Source organism: Miscanthus floridulus, chromosome 4 (genome assembly GCF_019320115.1).
Source record: "Miscanthus floridulus cultivar M001 chromosome 4, ASM1932011v1, whole genome shotgun sequence".
In the NCBI taxonomy this organism is placed as follows: Eukaryota; Viridiplantae; Streptophyta; class Magnoliopsida; order Poales; family Poaceae; genus Miscanthus; species Miscanthus floridulus.
In genome coordinates, this window is record NC_089583.1 from 93,972,798 (window position 1) to 93,986,950 (window position 14,153).

At 43.8% G+C, this 14,153-nt stretch overlaps 1 protein-coding gene and 1 long non-coding RNA gene across 2 annotated transcripts; both read left to right on the plus strand.

Moving 5' to 3' along the window:
• Window positions 1-1,295: 1,295 nt before the first annotated feature.
• Window positions 1,296-3,753, plus strand: LOC136552163 (protein ROOT PRIMORDIUM DEFECTIVE 1-like). Its single transcript, XM_066543698.1, has 2 exons — window positions 1,296-2,788; window positions 3,144-3,753. The coding sequence occupies exon 1, from the start codon at window positions 1,340-1,342 to the stop codon at window positions 2,705-2,707; it is 1,368 nt and encodes a 455-aa protein (XP_066399795.1). The 5' UTR covers window positions 1,296-1,339; the 3' UTR covers window positions 2,708-2,788; window positions 3,144-3,753.
• Window positions 3,754-3,973: 220 nt separating this feature from the next.
• On the plus strand, window positions 3,974-10,907 carry LOC136552164 (uncharacterized). The gene is made up of 4 exons (XR_010782761.1): window positions 3,974-4,443; window positions 4,542-4,670; window positions 9,200-9,315; window positions 10,676-10,907. It is a non-coding gene; the product is annotated as an uncharacterized lncRNA (long non-coding RNA).
• The last annotated feature ends 3,246 nt before the right edge of the window (window positions 10,908-14,153 follow it).

Here is a 14,153-nt window from a genome sequence, read left to right on the forward strand (position 1 = left end):
AGCTATCCTCCCTCAGTTTTAAAATAAATCAATTTTTAAAATCATTCTAAATTAAACCATCTTAAATTTAACCAACTTTATAGAAAAAGGTAACAATATCTATGAGACGAAATAAATACAATAAAAATATATTTTATGATGTATATCTAGCGATATTAACACGATATCATAAATATTAGAGGTTTTTTATACAAACTTAGCTAAAATTAAAATAGTTTGACTTAGGACAACTCTAAAAGTTAATCTAATTTAGAACTGAGGGAGCATCTAATGATCTAAAGAGACTTTTGGCTGTCCATTATTACAATAAATAAATGCACCAACAGAAAGCAAAAGGTAATAGTTCTTTTTAATGAAAGTGCTAAATCAAAGGACAAGCATGTGCCGTTACCAAATCCGGTTGCTAAACTTCCAGCCACGACAAGTGAAGACCTCCATAATTATTGTATCCAGAGCGAAACCTGATTCAGTGAATGACTGTGAACACTAAAATCGGATTAAGGTCCTGTTTGATACCTGTAGCTAGTTTCTAATTGGGGCTAAAAATTAGCCTAAAATAGCTATAATTCGCTAGCTAGTTGGTTAGTTAGTTGACTAACAATTAGTTAGCGATTTAGCTAAAAAATTTGTCCACTTATTAGCTCTCACGTTTGGATGTGCTATAGCTAATTTTTAGCTAGCTAATAATTAGCTAATGTATACAAACATACCCTAAATAAATGAACTTTTTCTTATCCAACATAGCAATACTATTCCCACTAAGGGTCTGCTTGATACACGTGGCTAGTTACTAATTAGAGCTAAAAATTAACATAAATAACTATGCTTCACTAGCTAGCTGGCTAATAACTAGTTAAATAACTTGAGTGGCAAAGGAAAGCGAGACCGTATTTCTTTTTGACTGAAAATTTACCCTATTAGCTCTTTTGTTTGGATGTATTTTAGTTAATCTTTAGCTAGCTAGCAATTAGCTCTTGTATTCAAACATGCTCTAAATCACGTTGTCTAACATAGAACGCTAAAAACAGTCAAGATTGGAAAGGTTCCTGTGTACGAGCGAGTGTATATCGTTTTATCTTCAAATGTCAAGCTTCTTAAGGTTGTTTGCATAGTTTGATTCCACCATTTGTTTTATTGTTGAGATAAATATTTTTGAGAGGGCTTATTTTCAAATGTAAAGCTAGACTCCGCCTCACGGAAAGCGGCCCATATCTAAATGCGGCCTGTACCACCTCAGCCCAGCTAAAGGCCTGACCCTCACCCAACCCAACACTTCATCCACCCTCACCGGCGAGGTCAGTCACCTCACCTCCCCTTGCAGAATCCCACCCAAGTCTCGATGCTCCGCCGCATAGCCGCCCTCCGGCCGCCGCCGCGGGCGGCCGCGCCGGTGGGGGCGATTGCGGCGCCCTATTCCTCCAAGTCCACGTCCATCCCTCAGAAGCAGCAGCGCGTCCGAGACCATGCCTTCGACGGCATCATGGAGGTCCAGAAGCGCGTCCGCCGCTTCCACGCCCTCCACTCTCTCCTCCTCTACGCCGCCGCCCCCACCGCACCGTCCCGCGCCGGCGGAAGCGGCGCCGTGTCCGTCCCCTTCACCCGCCTCGGCGCCCTCGCGCGCCGCCAGCTCCGCCTCGCGCCCCTCGACGCTGGCCGCTTCCTCCTGCGCCACGCGCACGCCTTCCATCTCTTCCTCCACCCCGTCCACCGCATGCTCCACATCCGCCTCACCCCACGCGCCGCAGCGGCGCTCGGCGCTGAGGCCGACGCCGTCGCCGCCGCGCTCCCCGGCGCCTCCGTCCTACGCCTCCGCAAGCTCCTCCTCCTTGCGCCCCCGCACCGCCGTCTCCGCCTCGAGCACATCCATCTCCTCCGCCGCGACCTCGGCCTCCCAGACGATTTCGCCGAATCTGTCATCCAGTCCAACCCCTCGCTCTTCCGCCTCACCCCTGACGGCTTCGTCGAATTCCTGCCGTCCCCCACCGACCCGCCCGACCTCACCGTCGCTGCCGTAGAGCGCGCTCGGGAGCGCCACTACCGCGAGCACCGCGCCCCCGGCTCCGCCGAGGAGGACGCGCGTTTCGCGTTCCCCATTCGTTTCCCGCCAGGGTTTAAGATCGGTAAGTACTTCCGGATCGCTGTCTGGAAATGGCAGCGCCTCCCCTACGCTTCACCCTATGCAGACGTCACGGGGCATGATCTGCGCTCGCTTGAGGCACAACGCCGCATGGAGAAGCGCGCGGTCGCTGCTGTCCATGAGCTTCTCTCGCTCACAGTTGAGAAGCGCACCACATTGGAGCGCCTTGCACTGTTCCGCGATGCACTCGGTGTGCCCAAGAAGATCAAGGAGTTCTTGCTGAAGTACCAGGGCATATTTTACATATCCACGAGGGGGAATCAGGGGAAGCTGCATACAGTGTTCCTCAGGGAGGCATATTACAAAGGGGAACTTGTTGAGCCGAATGCAATACATGCTGCAAGACGGAAGCTGGAGGAGCTGCTCATGATCACCCCGCAGAAGGCAAATTTGGACAGAATGTTCACCAGCATGGGCCGTGGGTGGGATGAACTTGGTGGCAGCCGCCGAGGTGGATGTGAACTGAGGGATGAGTTTCTTGGCGATGGAGGTGGCTGTAAAAAGAACGCTGACGCTGATGGTGCTGAGAGTGGAGACGACTCGGGTGTTGAATCACTGTACATCGAGTGAGAAATAGAATCATATATGAAGGCTCTGGACATGAACTTGCAAGCTTGATTCTGAGCAGGCACCCCGTTCCCTTTGGACAAGGTTAACTTCTTGCATTGGTGTCATCACTGCTGTGTCGTGATTTGAAGGGATGTTTTCTTCTTCTTCTTTTGTGTGTGTGGAGGGGGGTGGGGATGGGGGAGGCTAGATTTTCAAAGATCAGCTCTTAGTGGTCAGTTACAGAGTTTTACTTTTAGTGGACAGTCCCCACAATGATTCAAGTTAGAACATCAGACACTAGGGCTGCCAGTCTTATAGAAGTATAGCATTTCTAGCTAATTGGTCAGTTATAGAGTTCTTTTCTGTAAGAATATGGTATAAATTTCCTCTTATGTTCATATCCATGATGGTGCCTTTTCTCCAGTCTAGAGTAATATCACAATGTTCCTTCATACAGGTGATGAGTTCAGAACTATCAGCAAGGAAATCACATTCATGAACCTGCAGTGAGTCGATAATAAGATGGAGACCGAGGAAAAGGCTAAAGGCCTCTGCATGAAGGGGAGAATTATCCTGAGAAGTTTTTGCTTGAAATAAGATGGAGACCGAGGAAAAGGCTACAGGTCTCCACATGAATGGGAGAATTAGCCTGAGAAGTTTTTGCCTGAACGTGTAATCTACAAGGGGACTGGAAACCACGATATGTTCTGTAAATGCCTAGACCAGTCTCCTGGCATTGATGTATGAGGCATCAGACCTGCAACAACAGCTAGAAAGGGAACCACGTCGTTCATAGTGACTATTGCTTCAAGGATTCTGAAACCTTACAAGATATTTGTTGTTCAAGGACGCAAGCTTTGTATTGAGCTTTGCCTTTTGCACAGCCTTTGCCTGAAAACTGATAGAGTGGATAGGCCACTTTTCTTTTCAATATCATTATCATCAGATCAGAATAACTCAGGTCAGTAGGTCACTGCAAATATAGTGTAAAATCTCAGACCAAGAGCCTTGCAGGAAATCAGATTTTGATAGCTAGACGAGAAGCAAACTAAACTACTCATGCAAAACTACAATCTCCTGTAACTAAAAAGAACAAAAGTAAGATAATTTTTTGTAGCAACTTTTATTTGAGTCAGCTCTTCCCTCCTGTCCGTGCGATACGACCGAACGTCGCGGCCTGCAGAAGGAAGGCGTCGTATACCTTGCGCGTACGAGGAAGGAAGGTGAGAAGGTGCGATAAATTGATTGGATGGAGCCTGTGCACGTCGGAACAAAGCCGCGTTTGTCGTTGCCTATAGACAAGGCGTCGTATCCCTTGTGTTGTGCGTACGAGGAAGAAAGGTGAAAAGGAAAGCGTCGGTGCGTACGTCGTGGCCCACAGAAGGAAGGCGTCGTTTCCCTTGCGATAGGACATCGCCGCCGTCCGCAGAAGGAAGGCGTCGTATCCCCGTCGCGGCCCGCAGAAGGAAGTACGTGAGCCGTGAGACATCGCCGCTGTCCGCGACCAAGAACGGCGCCGCTACCTGCGTCTCCGCCACCTCTGCTGCCTCCGGCAATCGCCGCCGTCCGTGACCAAGAACGGCGCCGCGACCTGCGCCTCCGCACATCGCCGCCGTCCACGAGTCATCGCCTGTCCGCGACCAAGAACGGCGCCGCGACCTGCGCTTCCGTCGCCTCCGGACATCGCCGGCGTCCCTGAGACATCGCCGCCGTCCGCGACCAAGATCGGCGCCGCGACCTGCGCCTCCTGTTACCTGGTTTGCACCACGCCTTTGCATCACTCATTCTGCCCTAAATATGTAGCCATGCAAATTAAAGACGATGCTGAGCCTCCTGTGTATTTCTGGTTTGGCAGATCCATATACCAGCTTGTGGGCTGAAGCAAGCAACAATCTCAACGTGGGTGATGATTGGAGCATGTTTGATGTACAAACACCTGTCAAACAATGTGCAGACTTTGAATATCACTTCTGTGATATAGGAGGTAAAGTCTTGTTCTCTTTTCTTTTTTCTTTTTTCTTGATAAAGGGGAGCTCTTATTAAATTCTCAAAGCACTACATCAAGATGATACAAGGCCTTGAAAATGTACTTCCGGCCTCTGCCTAACAAGAAGAGGCACAAGGCAAAAAGGAGATTCTAGACTATGAAATATACAGTTGCAAGCTTAAATGTAGATAAGGACTATTTCAGTTGACACCATGTTATCTGTCTTTTCCACTGCCAATATGCTGTACTATTTCACAATTGCGCGCGTTGATGATATTGTACTTCATATATATAGCTATGGTAACATGTAAATCCACAAGCAAACACATAGAAAGCGGAATGACTAATTCAATAGCAAAGTCAGCTGATTATTTTCAATTGGAGCGAGTACCTTTCCTGGTTGCTATCTCCCTCTTGCATATGTTTAAGTTTAATCTGAGCGAGTACCTTTCCTAGTATGCAACCAATATATAGAGGATTTGACCTAACTATTACAATATCCCACTTGGTATTTCCTAATTTTATTGATGTGTGTTTCTTCTACTTCGACATTGCTTGGTGCTTGGAAACTCCCAACAGGATTCATTCATGCGTTAAGGATGTCAGGAATAGCAGTCAAGTTCTTTATTGCACATACAAATAATTGAGATGTCAGGAATATACCAATTCTTTACTCAGCTAAGCCTTAGAACATTGAAAAATTTAGTCAAAGTTCTAGGGGTGCTTAACTACCGGTTCTCTGACAGCACTTTACACAAAGAGAATGCGCCAAGGACAATGAGAACTCACATTGTTGTATCCGAGGAGTGAAGTTATAACAATTTATACCTAGATAATTATGACTTGAGGTCTATATTATTGTAAGCCTGCACAAATTATTTATCATTTAGTATTACAAATAAGAAGCATAACCAAAACCAAATAGCAAAATCGTATCCATTCATATGTATGTTCTACCTCTTTTTCAACTGAAGATAGAACTGGGCAATAGCAGATGATTGTTTCCTGCTTATATTATTCTCTGGTTGACTGACTTCAATGTGTAGTCAAGATGCGATGAGTTCAGGACAATGATCTCTGCAGTCCAAGATGCTGATGAAAATATGCCTCCTATTTTCCATTAGTGACAAAAAAATCCAGAGCGATTTCCAACATATGAGCGTTGAGGACGGTCGCATTGGGGGTTAGGCTTGGTCCGGATTGGTGATAGGAACAAGGAGATGGATGCATGCATCTAGGCCACTGTCTTCTTCATGATCTGTATAGAGTTGAGAGGAATGCATGATCGGACAACTCAATAGAAATCACTACCGGACAGAGCATCTTTGCTGAGGGCCCAGGGCACTCGGCAAAAGCCTAAAAGCCCTCGGCAAAGGCTTTGCCGAGCGCCGCCCTCGACAAAGAGCCCTCGGAAAAAAATTTAACGGCAAAGAGGCTCTTTGCCGAGGGCCAGTTGTCGGGCACTCGGCAAAGCATTTTCTGAGGGCCAACGGTGGCGCTCGGCAAAGAAAAGCAGCCGGCAACGACGCTGCTCCGTTGACGGCGTCTTTGCCGAGTGCCGGCAGTTTGGGCACTCGGCAAAGACATTTTTTATTTTTTTTTCAAAAACTCTTTGCCGAGTGCCACGGCGGCAAGGCACTCGGCAAAGACATTTTTTATTTTTTTTAAAAAAAAACTCTTTGCCGAGTGCCTCCCCAGCTTGGCACTCGGCAAAGATTTTTTGCATTTTTTTTAAAAAAAAAATCTTTGCCGAGTGCAATGTCCTGGCACTCGGCAAAGTTTCCCAGCTTTGCCGAGTGTCATGACCATTGCACTCGGCAAATCAACCGAAACTGCAATTTTTTTTTTGTTTTTTGCATTCCACTGACACAAACAGTTCAAATATATATGGCACATATATATCACAAACATCATAATAATCACATATATATCACAACGAAACCATTTTCACACATTATATCACAACCACAACTCAAATAACAACATATCGCAACACAAGTCAAATATCACAACCACAAGTCATAAATTCATAAACACAGTCCATCAAGTCAAAGCACAAGTCACAACCACAAGTGAAGCTTAAGTCCAAGCACATGACGAAGCACAACTCCTCAAAAAAGCAGCCTATGACACGATGGTTCATTCGGTGACGCATTAGCGGGGTTATTCGAACCCACCGACGGAAGCTGCAAAAAGGATAAGAGGTTGCATGTGTGAGATTCATCTAGTAAGTTTCTATGTGAAGCATTGGTGTATGTCATAGCTAGTGCAAGCATGTAGTAAGTTTCTATGTCAAGCATCTAGTAAGTTTCTATGTCAAGCATCTAGTAAGTTTGTATGTCAACCATGGTTGTATGTCAAGGAAGCATCTAGTAAGAGTGAATTTTCATACTTACAGGAGTGGCTATAGGAGTAGGCGGTGGAGGTGCTGCCAATGGCAAAGGTACACTCCTTTGCTGGACACTCCGCATGAAGGCCTCCATTTCTTGCATCCTCCTCTCCTGGGCCGCGAACGCTTCCCTCTGGGCCTGCAGTTGTGCGCTCTGAGCCTCGACCACGAGCTTCTGGGCCTGCAGCTCGGCCTGCAATACAAACTTCAATGTTTCAGTAATGCAAATGTAACTTAGGTGTGCAAAGATGAACGTACGACGAGTAAAACAGGATGTACCTCGAGAGCGTCGATCCGCTACAGTGACAGACTAGGCCGTGGGCGTATGGGCTGGCTGGAGCTCGTGCTCCGTGCTCGGAGCACGTCGAGAGAGGGAACAGTGGTGGAGTCGATGGCGCCATCTGCAATCCACAGCCGCCCATGCTTCTTGCCTCCTCCTAGCCTCATGATGGTCTCTGCATCAATGGACTCAGTGCGCACATCGTAATCTTCCCCATGGACCTCCCTCACCTTTGAGGTGTACTCTTGGACCTTAGTGTGCACGGTCGGGTCGGAGTACACCTCGCGCGGGGCAGACGGGTCGAAGGAGACATAGGAAGACGCTCTGCCCATGTGGGACATAGCCCACGCAGAGAACTCCAAGACCTCCACGCCCGGGTGTGCAGCCTCCTGCGAGTAAGACGGCAAGATGGTGAGAAATAAGGCAAAACTCAGCGTCAAATAAGATAAAAGAAATCACTTACATATGCTTGTTTGTAGGCTGGGAGGCTGTGGCTGCCTTGATGGTGAGTAGCACCTCGCCTCAGTAGACGCTGGTCCCGCTGCCTCCACATGTGATAACAAGACACCTCGACAAGTTTCGTGATTTCGGACTTCGTTTGGATTTTATATAATTTAAATACACTTTTACCGCAAGTACATCGCCATGTTACGACAACAAGATGCTCGTAATTTCATGCGAGTTCCTGGATACGGCCTCAACATACGCCAAACATCATGAATACCATTTTTTGAATGACCAAATTCCATTATTTCATGTACATGCAGTTCAAATTTGAAATAGTCGAAAAAATTCAACGAAACAAAAATAATTAAGGAAATATAGTAAAAAAACTCAAAATTGTCCCAAATTTTGAAATGGAGTTTCAATTACTGTAGCAAGGCCCAGGAAAAAATGGGGAGAAAAAAACAAATTTTTTTTAATTTGCCGAGTCCCAACCTTGACACTCGGCAAAGACTGTCTTTGCCGAGCGCCAGGTCACAGGGCGCTCGGCAAAGGATTTTTTTAAAAAAAATTTGCAAAAACGGTTAAAAAGTCTTTGTCGAGGGCCTAACGGTGATGCCCTCGGCAAAGATTGACGGTAGAAGACGGACATCGTGTCAGGCGGTGTTGCCGAGGGCCGACCCTTTATCAAGGGTTTAGCCCTCGGTAAATAATTATTGTTGCTGTGTGCTTGTCTTTGCCGAGGGTCTGGCCCTCGGCAAAGAGTCTTTGCCGAGGGTCTGGCCCTCGGCAAAGAGTCTTTACCGAGAGCTGTTCTTTGCTGAGGGTCAGGCCCTCGGCAAAGACTCTTTGCTGAGTGCCCGATTATTTGCCCTCGGCAAAGGGACAGGCCCTCGGCAAAGATGCTCTGTCCGGTAGTGAATTCTTTGCCTTCTAACGAGTATATAAAAAAAGGAGAAATGATGTTCTTGCCCCTTACATAGATGTGCAATTGTGATTTTGCCCTCGTTTTTCTAACTTTGTGATTTTACCCTTAACTGTTCACAAGTCAACGCGAATTTGCCCCTGGTCAACGCGAATTTGCCTCTGTTTTTTTCGTTGACCAGGTGCAAAATCGCGTTGACTTGTGAACAGTTAAGGGCAAAATCATAAAGTTAGAAAAACGAGGGCAAAATCACAATTACACATCAAAGTAGGGGCAAGAACACAATAGCCCCATAGAAAAATCAGCTGCTGAGAACATCTTATAATACTTTAAAGATAATTTATGGGTTCAGATTGGAAAGCTATTCATTTGAACAGAGGTTGCATTGCCTTGTCACATGTATTTTTTTGGTGTTTTTGGATAGCACTTTATACACTTTGAAACTGGATAGCAAATAAAAATAAATGGCTAATGGCTTTGCTGTTCAGGTCAGACAACTCCTGTGGTGGGGCATCCACGGTGATCAATCTCACCACAAGGATCTTGTAGTGAACATTCTCGCAGATGTCTTGGTACTGACTGCCATCTATCTTCACGATGAAAGGTGTACTTATCTGAACATTTTTTTGTATGCATCTGAACATTTTTGTGGCTGTAAGAAAAGAAACAAAATTGACGTGATCTATTGACGAAATGTTTTATGATTACTACAGACATGATCTAAAATTGCTTACTCTTTAGAGAAAACAGTTCAGAAATTTGTTATTCACTGTTTGCAAACTTACTGTCATCTAATTATGATAGTTTCATTATTTTTTTTTATTTTTGTGAAATCAAGTGTGAAAGCAAGTATAGAATAATTGAAAAAACAATTGATTATAGGACAATCAATCAACCAGGTTATGGATATCATTCATCCCCCGAGTTGTCATATAGTGAATAGGACTGTATGCTCATGTTTTTCCATCATCACTGCCTCCTCCATCTTAGGAACTCCGATGCGATAAGTCCTCCACTTTTTTTTTCAAAAGTCAAAGCAGGAGATTGCGGTGACCGTTGTGGTCAGCAGGCCAAGTTATACTAATCCAGATTCTCGATATCCTCTCTTTCAGAAAATGTGTGCTTTAACAAAAATGCCAGAATTCCGTAAAAAATACAATACGAAAGAAATGGCTGCTGCGATTGATGTATGTGAGGATATGGAATACAACTTAGCATAGCGCATATACGTAAGTCACTTGCTCCTACTTTTATTACTTGTTTCCTATATACTATTCTAATTGCTACCATGTTTGTAGTTTTTTTATCATGGCTGCACGTTCAAAAATATATGCTTTATGTTTTCCATCAGCGGAAAAAATGCTTATCATGATTGACCCTAGACCTGTTGAAGAGTGGTGTAAAGACACCAGCGCTGATGTATGTCAAGTACACTCTTGGATTTAGCTTCAATGTCCTGTTCGTTTAGGCTTGTTTGGCTTATAAATCGTACTTTTTCAACCAATGAACAATATTTTTCTCTCACACCAAATCAGTCAACAGTACTTTCAGCCATGACTTATCAGCTAAATAAGCCCAAACGAATAGGGCGCAACAACATGGCCGCAGTGAATAAATATATTCTTGGATGGAAAGAGGATGTCTTCAAATAAAAATTCAAACGGGAAGAAAACATCGTAGAGGACATAGATGGGTAACTAACTCAGAGCCACCGTCGCTTGCAATAATAATACCTATAATTTAACTATTTCTACATATTGCTGATCGTGAATCTTACCATAGACACTTAAGTGGATATCTTATTCTATAGTATATGTCTACGTGGAATAGACCAAAAGCCACACATATTTATACGATGAGTATAACACTTTGTTTTAAGTTTTTGTAGAAGATTTTTCAAGAGACACAGTATTACCAATGCGACAGGCACTAATATTGACATATATACTCGAATCTGTGTATAGGATGGTATGGAGATGCGGCGGAACTTATTCGTGGATTTATTGACGCACAAAAGAAATGGATATCAGAGATTTCTTCCTGTCGATATAAAACATTATCTTAGCCACATCACGGAAAGGTCTATAAAGTAGAGTGTGTGAGCCTGCGATGCCGCGCACTCCGTGACTGTGTTAAATTCATAAACTTTGCTTTTTAGATTAAATGTCACTTTAACGTTGGTATTTAATTTTTACAGTATTTTTATCTTATCGTGTGATCTATATGTTTTTAGTATAAAATGTTAGCTATCCCGTAGCAACACACGGACACGCTACCCAGTGGAACAAAAGATACCATTTTCAACCATATTACAGTGTGCACGGTTGGGAGTAATATCTTTAGCCCCGTTTGCTTCGCTGAAAAAACAAGGCAAAACACTGTTTCGACTGATTTGTTGTGAGAGAAAAACACTGTTTCGGCCAAAAAAAAGAAGCTGAAAAATACGGATTATAAGAGAAACGAACGGGGCCTTTAATTCTTCCGTGTACACGCTGAGCATTGGGAATATTTTTTTGTGAGGAGCCTCCAGACAAATATTTGAACTCAACGAAGGATTTGTTTATTGCTCCATATTAAATCAATGACAACCTCTGTGTGATTATGATGGTGAAGATTACTTACATTTAAGTCATTTTTTCTAGTTGTAGGATCGTTATTTACAAAATCTGGACAAAAAAATGATAGCAAAATGAATTTCCATCTTTTTGGACGAGTCAGCCATAAATTTGTGAATAAATCTTGTGCATTCACAGGAAGGTTGGAAACCAAAGCATCTGGTTCTTGATAGAAACATTACCATCAAAGAGCTGCCATTGAACAGCATTAGACAAAAATATGTCTTACCTTAACAATCGAACCCCAGTTCCACGATTTTGAGATTCGAGAACTAGCTCTCCAGTAAGAAGTGTTGGGACAATAAGAACTGTTCGGATATATAGGGGGGATTGGGCCAGGGCTTGGATCAGTTCTTGGTCTGTACTAATAATACTTAGTTTGCCAAGGGTTTTTACACTTGACTGCCCTGTTCGTTTGAACTGCTTATCAACCATGGTATAGTGTTTTTCTCTCACAACAAATTAGCGTCAGCCGCAGAAACCATGCAGTGTTTATGCACCATGTTTGAGTTGTTGGTTTCTCATATGCACTGTTAGGTCCATTAGTTCATAGTCTTGACTACTGAGCAAGTCTAACCTGATTTTGAGGTTCAGCAAAAGAAAGGCTTAGCTCTTAGCTGCTAATACTAGTTCATTAGCTAAATTGATTGTCAAACAACTGACTGAAACCTTTACTAAAGAAATGTTTGTGTTGGACCCAGGCACTCGGTAACTACACGACAGACATAGGAACCTAATCAGCTCTAATGATCTTCCATACATTTCTCCTATCTGAATATAAGCAATCCCTTGATTATCAGTAGAGATTTTTTTTTCACTTTCCTGTTAAAACTAAGGAGAATAATAGAACAAAAAAAACATATATTTTGATCCGGCTGTCGGGGGCACCTTTGTGTCCATTCAGTGAACCAAGCTTTGTATCATCAAAATGACAATCAATAGACAGAGCAGAAGGCGATGATGAAACAAGAGTGCAAACTGTACATGACTAGTCCATCAAGTCATCAGTGTTGGCTATGAAGCCGGATGTCATGTTGATAGGTCATAGTAGCTGGTTTGTGTTGTCACTATTGAACATCTGAGCCATGCACTGAACAGATGCACGTAGTGAATTCGACCTGTCTAGTGCTGCTTGTGTTATTCCATAGTACTGTCATTTGAAATTTCAGAATTGCACTTACAGAAACAAACCTTAATTAGGAGGCCAACAGTTGGAATCTGTTGTGACCTACAGTTATCATGTCTGGCATTTTCTGGAAAAGATGATGTGCCCTGAAGGTGCTGTGATTTCCAAAATGTGGACTTTCGGAATTTTGGGCCTTGTTTAGATTGAAACTTTTTTCAACCTGATGAATAGTACCACTTTCGTCTTATTTGACAAATATTGTACAATCGTGGACCAACTAGGCTCAAAAGATTCATCTCGTGATTTCCAACTAAACTGTGTAATTAGTTATTTTTTTACCTACATTTAATACTCCATGCAAGCGGCTAAAAATTGATGTGATGGAGAGAGAGTGAAAAAACTTAGAACTTTGATGGAATCTAAACAAGGAATGGACTGCAAAGGTTAGTTTTTGCGAAGTTTTTTTTTTACTGATTCATTCCATCTTTGTCGAATAACAAATAGGACACGATTCGATAGTATTTTGACCTAAGCTGACTCGTCGTCAGTTTGCCACATGAGATTGTCAGCACTCGCTGCAAATAACAATAATAACGTTGTCTCGTAGGAGTACTGTATCTCACAAGATAGTTCTTGTCATTTCTCATCTGGCGTTATCATTTGATGGGACTTGCTTTAGCTTGTTGTTTGCTCTCTAGCTACTGTATGTCTTTTCTTTTCTGAAAACCTGTCCATCTCCAGTGTATTTAGATGTCGGGGCTGAGCTAATAAGCCATGTCTAAAAGTACCGTGAGCTGATTTGTTGTGAGAGAAAAATACTGTTCGTTGGCTGAAAAAGTATGGCTTATAAGCCAAGCGAACAAGACGTTAATAATATGGTCTATTTCTCACTTGATTTGTTGTTAGCAGCAGTGGCTGACTGATATTAGCTTGTTCGTCAATCAGGCTGAAACCTCGGCTCTGTTTGGCTGATGCATAAGCCGGCTGATAAGCTGGCTGAAGCTGTTTTGTTGTGAGAAAAAATTATTGTAAATACTAGCAGATAAATTGATCGATAAATTTAAATAAACAGTGCCCTCGTTTTAATATGCGAAAGTGCAGAAGATTGAAATGCGCAGAACAGGCCACGTCGTGCGTGATTCAGACGACCCATCATGGATTCAAGGGTCACTCTCCGTCCATCTAATGTGCCGGGCACAAACACCAAACGAGAAGGCAAGATCGCACGTGCTGATATGCTGCACGTAGCCGAGCTCCCGGCTGTAAGCTGTCCAGAGCAGTAAATAATCGTCACCGAATTGCGTCCGCTTCCGATCTACAGCCGAGAACATCACACTCAGCTCAGCTGGTCCGTACGCTCACCAGCCCTGGGGGCCCACTAGGCGCCCAGGTGCAGCGCTAGCAAGTCAAATCACGGGTTTGAACTTTGAGCCCTTGTTTAGCCCTTGTTTAGTTGAGGGCCAAAATCCAAAAAGTTGCTACAGTACCTGTCACATCGAATGTTTGCGGCCCGTGCATGGAGCATTAAATGTAGACGAAAAGAAAAACTAATTGCACAGTTTGGTGGGAAATTGCAAGACGAACGTTTTAAGCCTAATTAGTGAATGTTTGGATACTATTTGCCAAATAAAAACAAAGGTGCTACAGTAGCCCCAAAATCCCAAATTCGCGAACTAAACAAGGGCTTAGTTTCACCCCAAA

What these genes read in the sequence shown, in the direction of transcription:
- LOC136552163 (XM_066543698.1), top strand. Translation starts at nt 1,340, where the DNA reads ATGCTCCGCCGCATAGCCGCCCTCCGGCCGCCGCCGCGGGCGGCCGCG.